General features: G+C 46.3%; 1 protein-coding gene across 5 annotated transcripts in view; it reads right to left on the reverse strand.

Moving 5' to 3' along the window:
- The window catches only part of ARHGEF3 (Rho guanine nucleotide exchange factor 3), a 308196-nt gene that overhangs the window by 233477 nt on the left and 60333 nt on the right, over positions 1-14386 (reverse strand). The window contains exon 1 of one of the 5 annotated variants that reach the window (XM_027585492.2): positions 5913-5944. The exons of the other annotated variants lie outside the window; for them this stretch is intronic. Within the exon in view, the coding sequence (XP_027441293.1) occupies positions 5913-5917 (5 nt within the window). The 5' untranslated portion in view covers positions 5918-5944. Of the gene's footprint in view, positions 1-5912; positions 5945-14386 lie in introns of those variants that run through there. 5 annotated transcript variants of the gene reach the window in all.

Consider the following 14386-nt stretch of genomic DNA (forward strand, 5'->3'; position numbering starts at 1 on the left):
GGGGGGCAGAAGCGAAGAAGCCAGTGGGAAGAGAGCTGGAAGATGGGGGGGCCCAGGGGACGTAGGTGGATGTTGCTGCAGGCATGCCCTTAGCTCCAAGCTACTACACTGAAGCTTTGCTCTGTTCTTTTCAGCAGCAGAACCACGTGTCAAATCTGATCATACTCAAAACCCGAGACATAAACCTGGTGGAAACAAGAGTTGCTCAAAAAGAAGGGAAGGGGGAAATGGAGCCGGGCCCGCCGACCTCCCCCTATACCTACAACCTCCCTCCTGGTGGCCTCTGAGGAAGAGACCTTCCAAGGAATGCAGGGCCCCTTAGGGTCTCCACTCTCTGATGTAGGTTCCCTGAGGGCTGGCTCTTTCCTTCCTTCTTGCTTTCCTTCTTTCAGCTTTCAAGTTATCAAAAAACACATTCAAAACTAAAATTAGCCAGAGAGGTGCTGCATGCTGCGTCTGCACCACATTGTCCAGCATATAATTAGGACTCAACAAATGGGTGATGGGTAGGTCTGGGCACACCTGTGCAGGGCCAAATCTGGATCTTCCCTCAGCAGCTAAGTGACCCTCAGCAAGTGTCTGACCCTCACAAAGCCTCAGAAGCCCCAGCACTTCCCTCGCCTCTTAATATTTTAAGAGGGTTCAATAAGCAAACACTCCTAAAAGCACTTAGCACAGTGCCCAGCAAATGGTAAGAAGACATAAAGTGTTACCTATCATTATTATTAACCCTGCATTCGCAGGATTAAAACTATGTTGGAGGAAAACAAAGAATCCACTGGAAGGAATTAAAATGTCCCCATGGGAAGATGGTGCCTTGGAGGTCCCAATGTTGTTCCCTTCTAGGGCTGGCCCGGGAACGCTCTGCTTTTTTAATCGTCTCTTTCATTTTTGTACCAATGGGAGGAAGGGCCTGGACTGCAGAGGTGTGAGGATCACAAGCCTGACATGCAGGGCTCATCTGGAGCCAAGTATTTATTAATTGGTGTTTATGTAACACTTTGTGCCCCCTTGGCCTGCTTCTGTCTGAACATGTGCTCTCAGTGCCTTAGAGAATGCATCTCCCTCTTCTGACTTTTGGATGTTCAGACAAGAGCACACAGTGCCCTTAAAATAACAGCACAGACACTGTGGCTCTAAAGGGAAAAGTCCACTCCTTGAGGACTCAGAGGTAATTTAGAAATAGCTGGTAATATCGAAATAGTGAATATTTTCCAAGACCGACTTTTCCAGGAGAGAGCGGGATTCCAGCCTCCGCAAGAGAACTTTGCCAAGCAGAAGGATGGCACCGAATGTGAGTGAAGAGTGTCCTCTGCTGGCCCTCGTGAGAAATGTTCAGCTGCTGATCTCATCCACCTCCCAGGCCTCTGGGATGGCTCCACTGCGGCTGCCAAAATACCTTCTGTAGTTCTTTTCCGAAAAAATTAATCTGAACTGCAAACAAAAAGGCTTTTTTTCTGGGGCGCGTGGGTGGCTCAGTCGGTTAAGCATCTGCCTTCAGCTCAGATCATGATCCCGGGGTCCTGGGATCAAGTCCTGCATCGGGCTCCCTGCTCAGCGGGGGAGCCTGCTTCTCCCTCTGCCTGCCACTCCCCCTGCTTGTGCTCTCTCTCCCTCTCTGACAAATAAATAAAATTTTTTTAAAAAGGCTTTTTTTCCCTAAAAGGAGAAGAGCTAAGAGAAAGGTCATAGAGCATTTCATTCCCTCCTCACTTAAGTTTTTCTTGCTGGAGCACTTGAATGTCACCTGAAAAGTGGCCCTGGGAACGCTGAGTGTGAGCTCTGCATCAGAGAATCCATGCAACGTGGGGAATTTGACCAGGTGTCTGCAGGGGGCCTACAGCATCGCCCCATTTCTATTCTCAGAGGCTATCTATCCTCTTGACCAGACTCCAAACTTCACAGACACTCACCTTGAGTCAAAGCTGCCTCCTTTCTTCCAGAAAACCCCTGAGGGTCTGCAGGCAGGGATGGCAAGATCCTGGTAGCCAAGAGGACAGGCCGATCTGGATCAAACCCAGCCCATTCTGATGGGCTGCCCTGCAATCTTGGAAACTTGGCACAAGACCCCAACTCAAGACTAGAACGCAGTTTGTCTGGCTTCCTGCTAGGCTGCGCCTGACAGCTGGGGCCCTTTGGACCTTGGTCTCCAGCCCTAGCACAGTCCCTGCCCCACTCCCTAGGAGCAACCCTGACCTCCTGGGTGAGTTCTAACCCACCTGGCGTGGTGCTCACTCTGAATTTATGCACCAGAGCCAAGCTAGAGGAACTGCAACCCCAGCTCATCACTTCACAGCTGTGTGAGCATCTCCAATGAGCATCCTCCTCTGTAACAATACTAGGAGCTGCCATTTACTCAAGGTCCACCAACTGCCAGAAACTCGACATATACTCCTTTCAAATTAATCCTCATGACCACACTATGAGGTGCTCTTCTTTCTGAATCAAGGGCAAGAACTCTTTAAAAGCTGAGGCTACCCAGCTTCTTGTTCACTGGCTAAGGAAGGACTCTGCCCCATCCACCATCCTCTTCCCTTCAGTATGCAAACTGAGTTAATGAGAGGGCAGAGAAGCAGGTGTATGGAGAGAAAAGGGAAGATCAGGAGTGAGGGAAAAGAGAAAAGTCTTCTGGAGCAGAGGGGAAGGTTTAGGGTGCCTGCAAGGCAAGGGTGAGCTGGAGACAGAAGGGGATGAGAGGAGAGAGAGCAGTCCCTTACAGGGATGCTCTTGAGTATAAAAAGAATCCCCCTTGGGTCTTCTTTGAGAGACACAAGTAAACAGTAGAGCTATTTTGATTGTTGGCTAATGGACTTCAAACCTCTGAATGCCAACACAGCCCAAAGTCTGGAGTATCAGAGGCTTTGGTATTTGCTTAGACTGCATCCCAATGTTATAAATAAGGAAACTGAGGCTGAGGGAGGGTCAGTACCTTGCCAAGGTCTACACAGCTCATGAGCTGCAGAGCCTGAATGCAAATCCAAGTGCACCTGACTCCACAGCTGTTTGTGTGACACTCTGGCCATGGCCAGGAAGGAGTAATAACACCACCATATAGGCCAGGTGAGAGGTAAACTTGGGACAGACTGTGGACTAAGGCCTTCCTATAACGAACTGCATATTTTAGGTAATACCAGAAGCACCAGTTCCTTTCCTTCCTTCCTTCCTTCCTTTGTCCTGATCTCTGAGTTCTCCTTGGTTCTTAAGACCCTAGTCTCACTGCTGGATTTCTGACATGTCCTTTTATTGCCCCAAATCCTGTTTGGGTAAATGCTCTACTACCACAGCCTCCCCTAGGTCTGCACACAGCTTGCATTCTGACCTCAAACTCTCCAGTGGGAAGGTGGAGGCTCAACCTCTAATGGAGGGCAATCTCCATACTTAACACCCGGCCCCATGTGTGCCTGAGGAACCAACCTTCTCCCCATGTGTTCATTCATTCAACAAATAGCCACTGGTTTCTCCTGTGTCAGGCACTGTGCTAGCCACTCAAGATATAATACTGTCTTAAAAAACTATCCAAAACTAGGAAATAAAGCATGGCTTTTCAAAGTCCACAGCCTGCACCTGCCTACAGGGAAGGTAATTTTGTTTGACTTACTATTCACTTTTGATGAGGGCCCAGACTCTGTAAAGTTAGGATGTTAACTTGTTAAGACTGGTAAGTTGCAAATAATTCCTGTCAGGTGTAAGAGAGAATTCCAAAGGTTACAGTGTTATTTTCCTGTAGGAGCTTAACCAGTTTTATATCTCCGTCTTATCTCAACATTCTTTTCTCCACGTTTTCCCATGACTATATACATACATAGACACACACACACATATGTGTACATTTGTATATACACACATATGAGAATACATGTATGTCAATACACACATATATTTTCCTAAATACTTTTCTTTTAAAAGATTTTATTTTTAAATAATCTCTACACCCAACGTGGGGCTCGAACTCACAACCCTGAGATCAAGAGTCACATGCTCCACCCCCTGAGCCAGCCAGGCACCCCACTCCTGAATATTTCTTAAAACCAGGCATCTCTTGCTCATTCTTCTAGTTTTCTCACTTGTGAGTTAAATAGATATTTTATCCAGGCTAAGTATATATTTGTACAATGGTTAAGGTTTTCGGAGAAAAGTGGACCTTTGTATGAGATCTGTGAGATCTGAAGAATGATAGAGGGAAAAGCATCCCGGGCAGAAGTGACAGCATGTGCAGAGGCCCTGTGGTAGGGAGTGTGGCACACTGGAGAAACAGAAAGGTGTGTGGCCTCCAGCTTCTGTGACTAGAACCTTTCACCCAACACCTGCTATATCAACATCATGACATGGCTGTCGGGTCCCTCCTGTCTGTCTCAGACACATGCAGTGGCTGTGTCCTAGGAACACAGAATTGGTCTCCTAGGGTGAGACAAGGAAAACTGTGCTTCCTGGATTATGTGGTTGCACCTCCATGTCACCTTTCTCCAGCAATTAGAGAGGAGCCAGGTGAAAAACATTTGGCAAAGTCACAGTGCTCGAGAGGGAGAAGACCCCTCGGGGGGACGACACCCCCAGATGCCAGCCTCATCACGCAGCACAGAGGAGAATCTTGACCTTTGGGCATCAACAGCTCAGTGCCAGGCCCTCGGTCAACCCCAGTGCCTTCGGTGGCCTGGTCCACCTCCACCGTCTGCTCGTTCACCAAATCAAAGCGGCAAAAACACCTGCTCACAGAAGTCTATATGGTAATAGGATGGTAAACTCTGCACACTGTCACCAAAAACATCACTCTACACTCAAGTCTGACATCAGCCTCCTGAGAACAGGGGTGGTTTTCTCTCTCACAGTGCAAACAGCACCAGCACTGGGGGCAGAAGACCCCGGCTGGAGGCTGGCAATGAACTATGTGACCTTGGACAAGCTGCTTAACCTGCTTGAGCCTCAGGGTCCTCCTCTGGATATGATAATATTCATATCTCATTAAAAGGCTCAAGGATCATGGATAAAAGCACATTATAGATTATAAAACTACAAGATAAGCGTGTTATGTTCATAGCTGTTATGATTATCAGACGCTATTTTTTAAAAAATACCACAAGGCTTTGTTGACGAAATAGTACAATGCTATGTGAAGTTTGGGCAAAATTTCTACATAAAAATGTAAAGCCAAAACGACAACCAGACAAAAACATGGCAAGAACGCAAGGTAGAACTATACAAGCTTCAGTCACGCAGGCTGCCAGGCATGCTCTCTGGGCACTGTGCTGGGCACTCACCTGCTTCCCCTTGGGCATTCAAATAATAACGCACAGAAAATTTCAGTTTATTCATCAACATGGTTGGTTTTTTTCAGAGGAGACTACCTTGTGGGGGAATCTGAATACTTTTCTAAAATTATCTGCCAGGAAGGGAAAAGAGCTTCATCAGCCCCATTCATTTCACCAGCCCCCCTCGGAGGAGTTCACAGGTTCCCAGTATTATGTACCTCACTTGTCTCAAGATACTACCACTAATATTGATGGGTGATCTTTTTTTTTTTAAGATTTTATTTTTTATTTATTTATTTTAGGGAGAGAGCACAAGCAGGGAAGGGGTAGGGGAAGAGGGAAAGAGAATCCCAAGCAGACTCTGCACTGAGCACAGCGCCTGACACGGGGCTCGATCCCAGGACCCTGAGATCATGACCTGAGCCAACTGATGGGTAATCTTTTAATATTTTTTTATGAGACCTGTAATAACACACAGTACATTCCACATTCTTCTGAATCCAGGATAATAAAAGAAATTGAGATATGTAGCGGGAAATATGACTGGTACCCACAGCATCAATTCTCAGCCGCTGGTTTGTAATGCCTCAGGATATGTACTGTATCAAAGAGAAATGTGAAATGCTAAAAAATAAAATCTTTCAGACATAATTCATTTTAACTTACTTCATATGCCTTGCTGATCCTTTACGATGGCCGTCATAAGTTCAGACAGTGAGGCTCTTTGAGGCATCTAGCCCACAAGAGACATGCAATAATTATTTTTTTCAATCAATGAATCCCAAAGTAGGTGGACTTGGAAAGAGGCATTCAAGAGCCTGCCACTAGAGAGCAAAAGAGAGTAAAATGTCTTAGCATATAATTTTTTGTTGTTTAAACCTGGTCTCAATTTGAGACTCCACTAGAGAAAAACCTAAAAATATATTACTTGAAGCTAAAATTGGACATCTGAAGTTTTTCTGATTAAATTCTGATGCAATTTTCAGGGCTGACCTAAGAGTTCTGAGGACCTGTTTAAAATGGAAACAGGTTACCAGGGGTGGGTAACATATTAATACCCACCAACCATTAACTCCCAAGTAATTCATCAGCTGAGCTAGCAATGGGCAAGGCCCTGGGGCATGGGGCTCAGGCTGAGTGAGTTTCAAAGGAGAGGAGAGGAGAACGCAGGAGCTGGGACCTCTGTGACCACATCTGTGGGAGCACCTTTTGTCTTCATCATGGTTCCTAACCCCCGTTCTGTGCATCTAGGAACGGTGGCTCCCCAGTTAAGGAAGAGACTCTCAATGAATGGCTTCACCATCTTCCCCACACCCACTTTGGACCCTGGGGAGTCCAGAGACCCCCCACCCACCTTTCTACATCCACTGTGCTTCAGACCCTTCCTCCCTGACCCAGCCCCCTATCTTCACTCCCCCTGCACACTTCAACCATCAAGGAGCTGTTAAATCTCAAATACAGTCATTCCCTCCTCATCCCTGCATCCCATTTCAAATCTTCGAAAGGTTCCATATCTCTTAGAAAATAAAATCCAAGATAAAAAATATAACTAAGTCGACTAACCACTACACTCGCCCTGCCCCCACCTACCCCTGGACCTCTTTCCTGGGATCCTCACGCCAGCATCTCCATACCACAGAGAGACGTGCAGAAGGATGCCTCCCCCACCCCTGTACCAACAACATCCAGGCCTATAGTGCTTGGTTCTCCCCAACCAGCTGAGCCTCTGAAGACCCAGCCCTATGCCACCCTCTCTGAGAAGCCTTCCCAACCTCCACAACCTCCCTAAGGATAGACCACTCTCCCTTCAGCCCCCAACTCTCAGTTCAGTCCACCCACATGCTCTGTGGGGGAGTTCCTTCAGGGTAGAGTCCACGTTTGGTGATTTCTGCCCAGTCCATGGCCTAGAAGAGAACTGGCCTCAGGGATGGGGCTGGGGGTGCTGGCTTCTTGGGAGCAGTTGCTATCAGAGAAAGAAATGTCAAAAACAAACTCTGCCCCCTGACGGATTAGCAGAGGGCTTGTCTGAGCAAGAAGGACCGGGTAAGAGTGGGGTCTGGCAACCTCTCCATCCACAGGGCTGACAGTACACACAGCCTACCCAGCACGGGAACTCAGAGCTGCTGTTTGCAGGGGCTTCTTCCCCATCCACACACAACTTTGCCCTGCTCAACAGAGAGGGACAGCCTGGGAGTAAAATGAGAGGCCCCAGCAAGAGATGGGGAGCAACAGATAGATGACCCCAGTATCCCCTCTGCACGCCTCACCCCACTGCCCTGACTTGCTATCCCTCCTGCAATTACAAGGAAACTCAAAGGGTTTTACATGTTCACCCATCCAGGGGCTCCGTGTTCCAACCTAGAATTTCCAGAGGACGCTTATAACTTGTCAAACTTCCCCCTTTCAAAAAGTCATGCTCCTGGGACGCCTGAGTGGCTCAATCACTTAGGTGTCTGCCTTCGGCTCGGGTCATGATCCCAAGATCCCAGGATCGAGTCCCACAAGGGGCTCCTTGCTCAGCGGGGACCCTGCTTCTCCCTCTGTCTGCTGCTTCCCCTGCTTGTGCTCTCTCTGGCAAATAGATAAGTAAAATCTTAAATAAAAATAGAAAACAAAAAGTCATGCTCCTGACAAACTTGCTAACCATTGTAAGCAATGTGACATGCAAGCTCTTCTGGTCTCTATTTCCCCATTTGCAAAATGAGGAGGGCCAGGCTTCATTGCCTTTGATGTCCTGAGTCTACGGTGGATGGTGCACAGGGTGGTTTTTAGGGCTCTTGAGTTATTTATGCAAACGCCAAATCAGTAACATCACAAACTGCTGCTCGCTTTTCAGTGCCAAATTTTTAGTCAGCCAAGGCATCCTGCACACAGACAATTGAAAAACAACCTCCCCTTTATTCAACCCATAGAACCACACAAAAGAAAAGGGGCCAAACACTCTGCACCACACACACACACAAAAAAAAGCCCAAACCAGTGAAATCAAACAGAAGGAGGTCCTCCACTCAATTATTTGGTAAGGCTGTTACTTGGTAATGGCATACTCAATATTTACAAATACGTACAAATATTAATACCCCTTAAATGTGACCAGGAAGGTGGTTTAGCTCCTTCTCTCCAGGTCATCCTGGCTTTTTTCCTTTCCCTCCCTACAGCCAAGAGCAACACTGGGTAGATGCTGGTTCACCTCCCCGCTTTTCCTGGCTGTGGGCTCCCTGGGGCAAAGACCATGTCCAGGGCTCTGTGCGGCCACGAGCTCTTTCATGGCCTAAGCAGCTCACTGGGGGAGCCACAGTCAAGCCCCCAGGCTGAGCCGTGCAGCACCGGGACCTTCCAGGCCTTCCTCAAGCCCCCTTTCCCAAATACCAGCAGAGTGCCGGGCAGCCGGTCCTGTGGGTTTCCTTGGTTTGGGCTCTTAACTCACACTGTTTCGAGGAATGGCCGATTCAATCATAGCTTGTCTTCACGCTTTCCTCCTCATTGTGGGATTAATCATTTTGGGATCCAGAGGAAGTTATGTCCATGTGTTTATGCCCACAAGCACACAGAGTCCTATCCCTAGCAGACACCATGAAACAGACCCACATACACAATTATGCATGTGGGTCTGGGGCCTCATGATGCCTCATGTACATCCATATGGGAAGATTCTCATGCAGCTTTGTTACTAGGAAATCATTAGGACTGACTTCTTGATTATTTACACCTGGTGCTTTCCATTAGCTCAGCTAACAAATTAAGTACAACAAGGATTCTGAAGATTTTTTTTTAATCAAAAGTCTTTTTTTTTAAGATTTTTATTTATTTAAGAGAGAGAGAGAGCGTGAGAGAGAGAGAGCATGAGCAGGGGGGAGGGGGAAAGGGAGAAGGAGACTCCCCGCTGAGCAGAGAGCCTGACATGGGGCTCGATCCAGGACCCTGGGATCCTGACCTGAGCTGAAGGCAGACTCTTAACTGACTGAGCCGCTCAGGCATCCTAAGCAAAAGTCTTTTAATCAAAGACATTTAACTTATCACAAATCATCCTTGCCTACTCATCAAATCAATTACTTTGAGAAATACTACTCAACTACACACTAATTCCAAAAATAACCTCCACGTAATAGGAAGAAATATTTTCAGGTTGTATTGCTCTTCCTCTACTTAATTAAAAATAACGAGCCTTTACTGAAGGAAACATAACACACACATAAACAACAATGGAGAGATCTCTATGTGTAGTGTGTTTAGTCCGTAGTAAGCAAGTCCTGCTCTGCTCCATGTACTAGTACTTACATGTACTAGCTGTGTGGCACTGGGCAAATAATTTAACCCCTCTGAGACTCTGCTTTCCAGGCCATAAAAGGAGGCCGATTAGTTGGTTGTGAAGTGTCAAGGAAAAATTCCTGTCAAACGCTTAATGCAGAGCCTGGCCTATGGTAAGGGCTTTAAAAAATGTTTGCTCTTGTGATTGTGAATGTTATTATTACCCATCTACAAAGAGCTTCCCATATAACTTTAGCAATGAGTTCTTAGTGTATAACATACACTTTTTTTAAAGATTTTATTTATTTATTTGACAGAGAGAGCACAACAGGCAGAGAGACAGGCAGAGGGAGAGGGAGAAGCAGGCTCCCCGCTGAACAGAGAGACCAACGCGGGGCTCGATCCCAGGACCTGAGATCATGACCTGAGCCGAAGGCAGACATTTAACCGACTGAGCCACCCACACTCTTGCAAAGGCCAGTTTGAGGCAGAGTTACAGTAAAGCCCAAGGTGGGGGCCCTCTTTTTATTTTTATTTTTTTTTAAGATTTTATTTATTTATTAGAGAGAGAGAATGAGAGATAGAGAGCACAAGAGGGAAGTGGGTCAGAGGGAGAAGCAGACTCCCCGCCGAGCAGGGAGCCCGATGTGGGACTCGATCCCGGGACTCCAGGATCATGACCTGAGCCGAAGGCAGTCGCTTAACCAACTGAGCCACCCAGGCGCCCCGGGGGCCCTCTTTTTCTTAAGAGGGAATCCCCCCCAATTATATATGCGGCAGGCCCCACAAAACCTGGATCCTTCTCTGGTCACAGGTAACAACTGATGCTCACTGAACATCCCTCCCTGGTAACATTCCTCCCCACTTCTGGCTGTGATGCTGATCACTCCTGATTCATATTTTTTCCTTACTGGGTAACTAGAAGCAAGTTTTTTTCTGTATGTAAACTTTATGTAAGTGCAATCATACTGTGTTATACTTAACCGTCTGCACTTGTCTATTTGATATTTTACATGTTTGAGATTTATCCGTGTTGATACATGCAGGTCATAACTGCTTTATGGTACTTGATGGTATGGTTATAATAGCAATTTATTTGTGAATTTTCCCACTAATGGATATTTATGCTGTTCAAAGTTTTTTTTGCCGTTACAAACAATGTTGTGATAAACACACAACGATTCTTTTTTTTTTAAATTTTTTATTGTTATGTTACTCACCATACATTACATCATTGGTTTTTGATGTAGGGTTCCATGATTCATTGTTTGTGCATAACACCCAGTGCTCCACGCAGAATGTGCCCTCTTTAATACCCATCACCAGGCTAACCCATCCCCCCACCCCCCTCCCCTCTAGAACCCCCAGTTTGTTTTTCAGAGTCCATCATCTCTCATGGTTCGTCTCCCCCTCCGACTTACTCCCCTTCATTCTTCCCCTCCTGCTATCCTCTTCTTTTTCTTTTTTCTTAACATATGTTGCATTATTTGTTTCAGAAGTACAGATCTGTGATTCATCAGTCTTGCACAATTCACAGCGCTCACCATAGCACATACCCTACCCAATGTCTATCACCCAGCCACCCCATCCCTCCCACCCCCCACCACTCCAGCAACCCTGTTTGTTTCCTGAGATTAAGAATTCCTCATATCAGTGAGGTCGTATGATACATGTCTTTCTCTGATTGACTTATTTCACTCAGCATAACACCCTCCAGTTCCATCCACGTTGTTGCAAATGGCAAGATCTCATTCCTTTTGATGGCTGCATAATATTCCATAACACACAACCATTCTTATTTGGATCTTGGGGACCTGCACTAGCCAGAGTTTCTCTAGGGAATCATGACAGACACTGATACATGCTTTTGTCATTACTAACAGAATCCAACATGCTGCAGTTAAACATTCTCACCTTCCCAAACCTCCCTGCAGCTATGGGAGGACACACACCTCTGTTCTGGTCAAAGATGTAGACAGAAATCCACCAAGGATTCCCGAAGGCCTTGGCTTCCCTGCTTTAGTGCTGGCCCTCCCTTCTTTTTCCTCCCCAGCTGGAACATGGGCATGAGGGCAGGAGATGAGCAGCCATGGTGGGAACAGAAGGACAAAAGCCCCACGAAGCGGAGAGCAAAGTGAGAAAAGACTTGAACTGTAGCCAGTCAGATTACTTAGGTGCTAGATTGACCTCTTCCTACTCTCAATACGACTTATGTATAATAAAAACCATTTCCCCACACAAGATGCATTCGTCTTATAATCTTATATCCTAAAACCCTAAGTGAGATTCTTAAATTAAATAGATATAGGGGGGCGGAGCAAGATGGAGGAGGAGTAGGAGACCTGGATTTCGTCTGGTCTCAGGAATTCAGCTGAATAGGGATCAAACCATTCTGAACACCTACGAACTGAACAGGAGACCGAAGAAGAGAGTAGCAACAACTCTCTGAACAGAGAAGCGACCACTTACTGGAAGGCAGGACATGTGGAGAAGTGAATCCGAGGCGATATTCGGGAGGATAGACGGCAGGGGAGGGGGCCTCTGTCGGCCGCTTCTGGCAAGTGATAGAGCCTCGGGGCACAAAATCGGAACTTTTAGAAGCCGGCTCCGCTGAAGGACGTCGCTCCAGTGGCTAAGCGGGGGGTGGAACCCTCACGGGACAGTGTGGTCTCAGGACCCTTGGGGTCACAGAAAGACCGGGGGTGCCTGAGTGCAGCAGAGCTCCCAGGTATCGGAGCGGGGAAGCCGGCTGCAGAGACGGAGCCGAGGCGCGGGCTCTCAGCTCGGGGTTGCCATAAACTGTGATCCGCGGCCCAGTCGGGCCACTGCTCCTCCAGCAGGGACCCAACAAGCGGCAGATCCGGAGAGACTCTCCTTCCTCCCCCGGGGAGGAGCGGCGCGGGAGCACACCTCAGGGATCTGCTGGGTTTGGAGACTCCACACGGGGTCGGGTGGCTCGGTCACAGGCCAGGTGAGCACGGAGTGCGGCCGGAGACCAGGGACACGGGAGTGACTGCCTTTCTCTGGGGGTGCACTGAGCAGTGGGGCCCCGAGTTCTCAGCTCCTCCGGGTGGAGATTGGGAGGCCACCATTTTTACCCTGGTCCTCCAAAGCTGTATCGAAGAGCTTGCAAGGAACAAAAGCTCCTGAGAGCAAACCCGAGCAGCTTGCTTAACCCAGAGGGACAAGGGCGGGGCAATTCCGCCTCCGGCAAAGACATTTGGGAACCATGGCAACAGGCCCCTCCCCCAGAAGATCCCCACAAACAGCCTGCAAGCCAAGACCAAGTTTACCGATCAAGGAGAACGGGAGAACTCCAGCGCTAGGGGAATACTGCACATAGAATTCATGGCTTTTTTTACCATGAGTCATTAGTTTTTCAAAGTTAATTTTTTAACTGTTTTTTTTTTAATTTTTCTTTTTCCCTTTTTCAACCAACATCTTATCAATCCCTTTTTTAAAAAAACATTTTTTTTCATTTTTAGAGTCATATATTATCCCTTCATAGTAGTGACCCTTATTTTTGGCATATGTATGTAAGTTCTCTTTTTAAAATTTTGAGATACAGTTTCTTCGAACAGATCAAAATACACCCTAAATCACTAGTGTATGGTTTTGTTCTAGTCTCCTGCCTAATCACATTCTCTCCCTTTTTTTTTCTTATTTTTTTTAAATCTTCTTTCTTTTTTCAAACAACTACTTATCTTATCAATTCCTTTTATAAAATCTTTCATAATTTTCATCTTTACAGTCATCTTCCATCCTTCATTGTATCAACCCTTCTTTTGTACATATATAAGTCTTTCTTCCTTTAAAATTTTAGGAGGCACTTTTTTCTAACAGACCAAAATACGCCCAAAATCTAGTGTGTGGCACTGATCTATGCACTAGCCTGATCATATTTGATCATATTCTGTTTTTTTTGTATTGTTCTGTTTTTGTTTTTATCTTTTTCTTTTTTTTTCCTCTTTCTTTTTTCTTTCTTTCCCTTTCTTTTCCCTGGTTTCAGGTCTTTTCTGATTTGTATAGAGTATATTTGCTGGGGACGTTGTTAACCTGTTAGCATTTTGTTCTCTCATTCATCTATTCTCCTCTGGACAAAATGACAAGACGAAAAAAATCACCTCAGCAAAAAGAACAAGAGGTAGTACCGTCAGCCAGGGACCTACTCAATATGGACATTAGTACGATGTCGGACCTAGAGTTCAGAATCATGACTTTAAAGATACTAGCTGGGCTTGAAAAAAGCGTGGAAGTTATTAGAGAAACCCTTTCTGGAGAAATAAAAGAACTAAAATCTAACCAAGTCGAAATCAAAAAGGCTACTGATGAGGTGTAATCAAAAATGGGGGCACTAACTGCTAGGATAAATGAGACAGAAGACAGAATCAGCAATATACAACACCAAATGATAGAAAATAAAGAGGCTGAGAAAAAGAGAGAGAAACAACTACAGGATTACGAGGGCAGAATTCGAGAGATAAGCGATACGATAAGATGAAACAACATTAGAATAATTGGGATCCCAGAAGAAGAAGAAAGAGAGAGAGGGGCAGAGGGTATATTGGAGCAAATAATAGCAGAGAACTTCCCTAATGTGAGGAAGGAAACAGGCATCAAAATCCAGGAGGCACAGAGAACCCCTCTCAAAATCAATAAAAATAGGTCAACACCCCGACATCTAACAGTAAAACTTACTAGACTCAGAGACAAAGAGAAAATCCTGAAAGCAGCTCGGGAGAAGAGATATGTAACCTACAATGGTAGAAACATTAGACTGGCAACAGACCTATCCACAGAGACCTGGCAGGCCAGAAAGGACTGGCATGATTATCTTCAGAGCACTAAACGAGAAAAATATGCAGCCAAGAATACTATATCCAGCTAGGCTG

This window comes from Zalophus californianus, chromosome 1 (assembly GCF_009762305.2).
Source record: "Zalophus californianus isolate mZalCal1 chromosome 1, mZalCal1.pri.v2, whole genome shotgun sequence".
NCBI lineage: Eukaryota > Metazoa > Chordata > Mammalia > Carnivora > Otariidae > Zalophus > Zalophus californianus.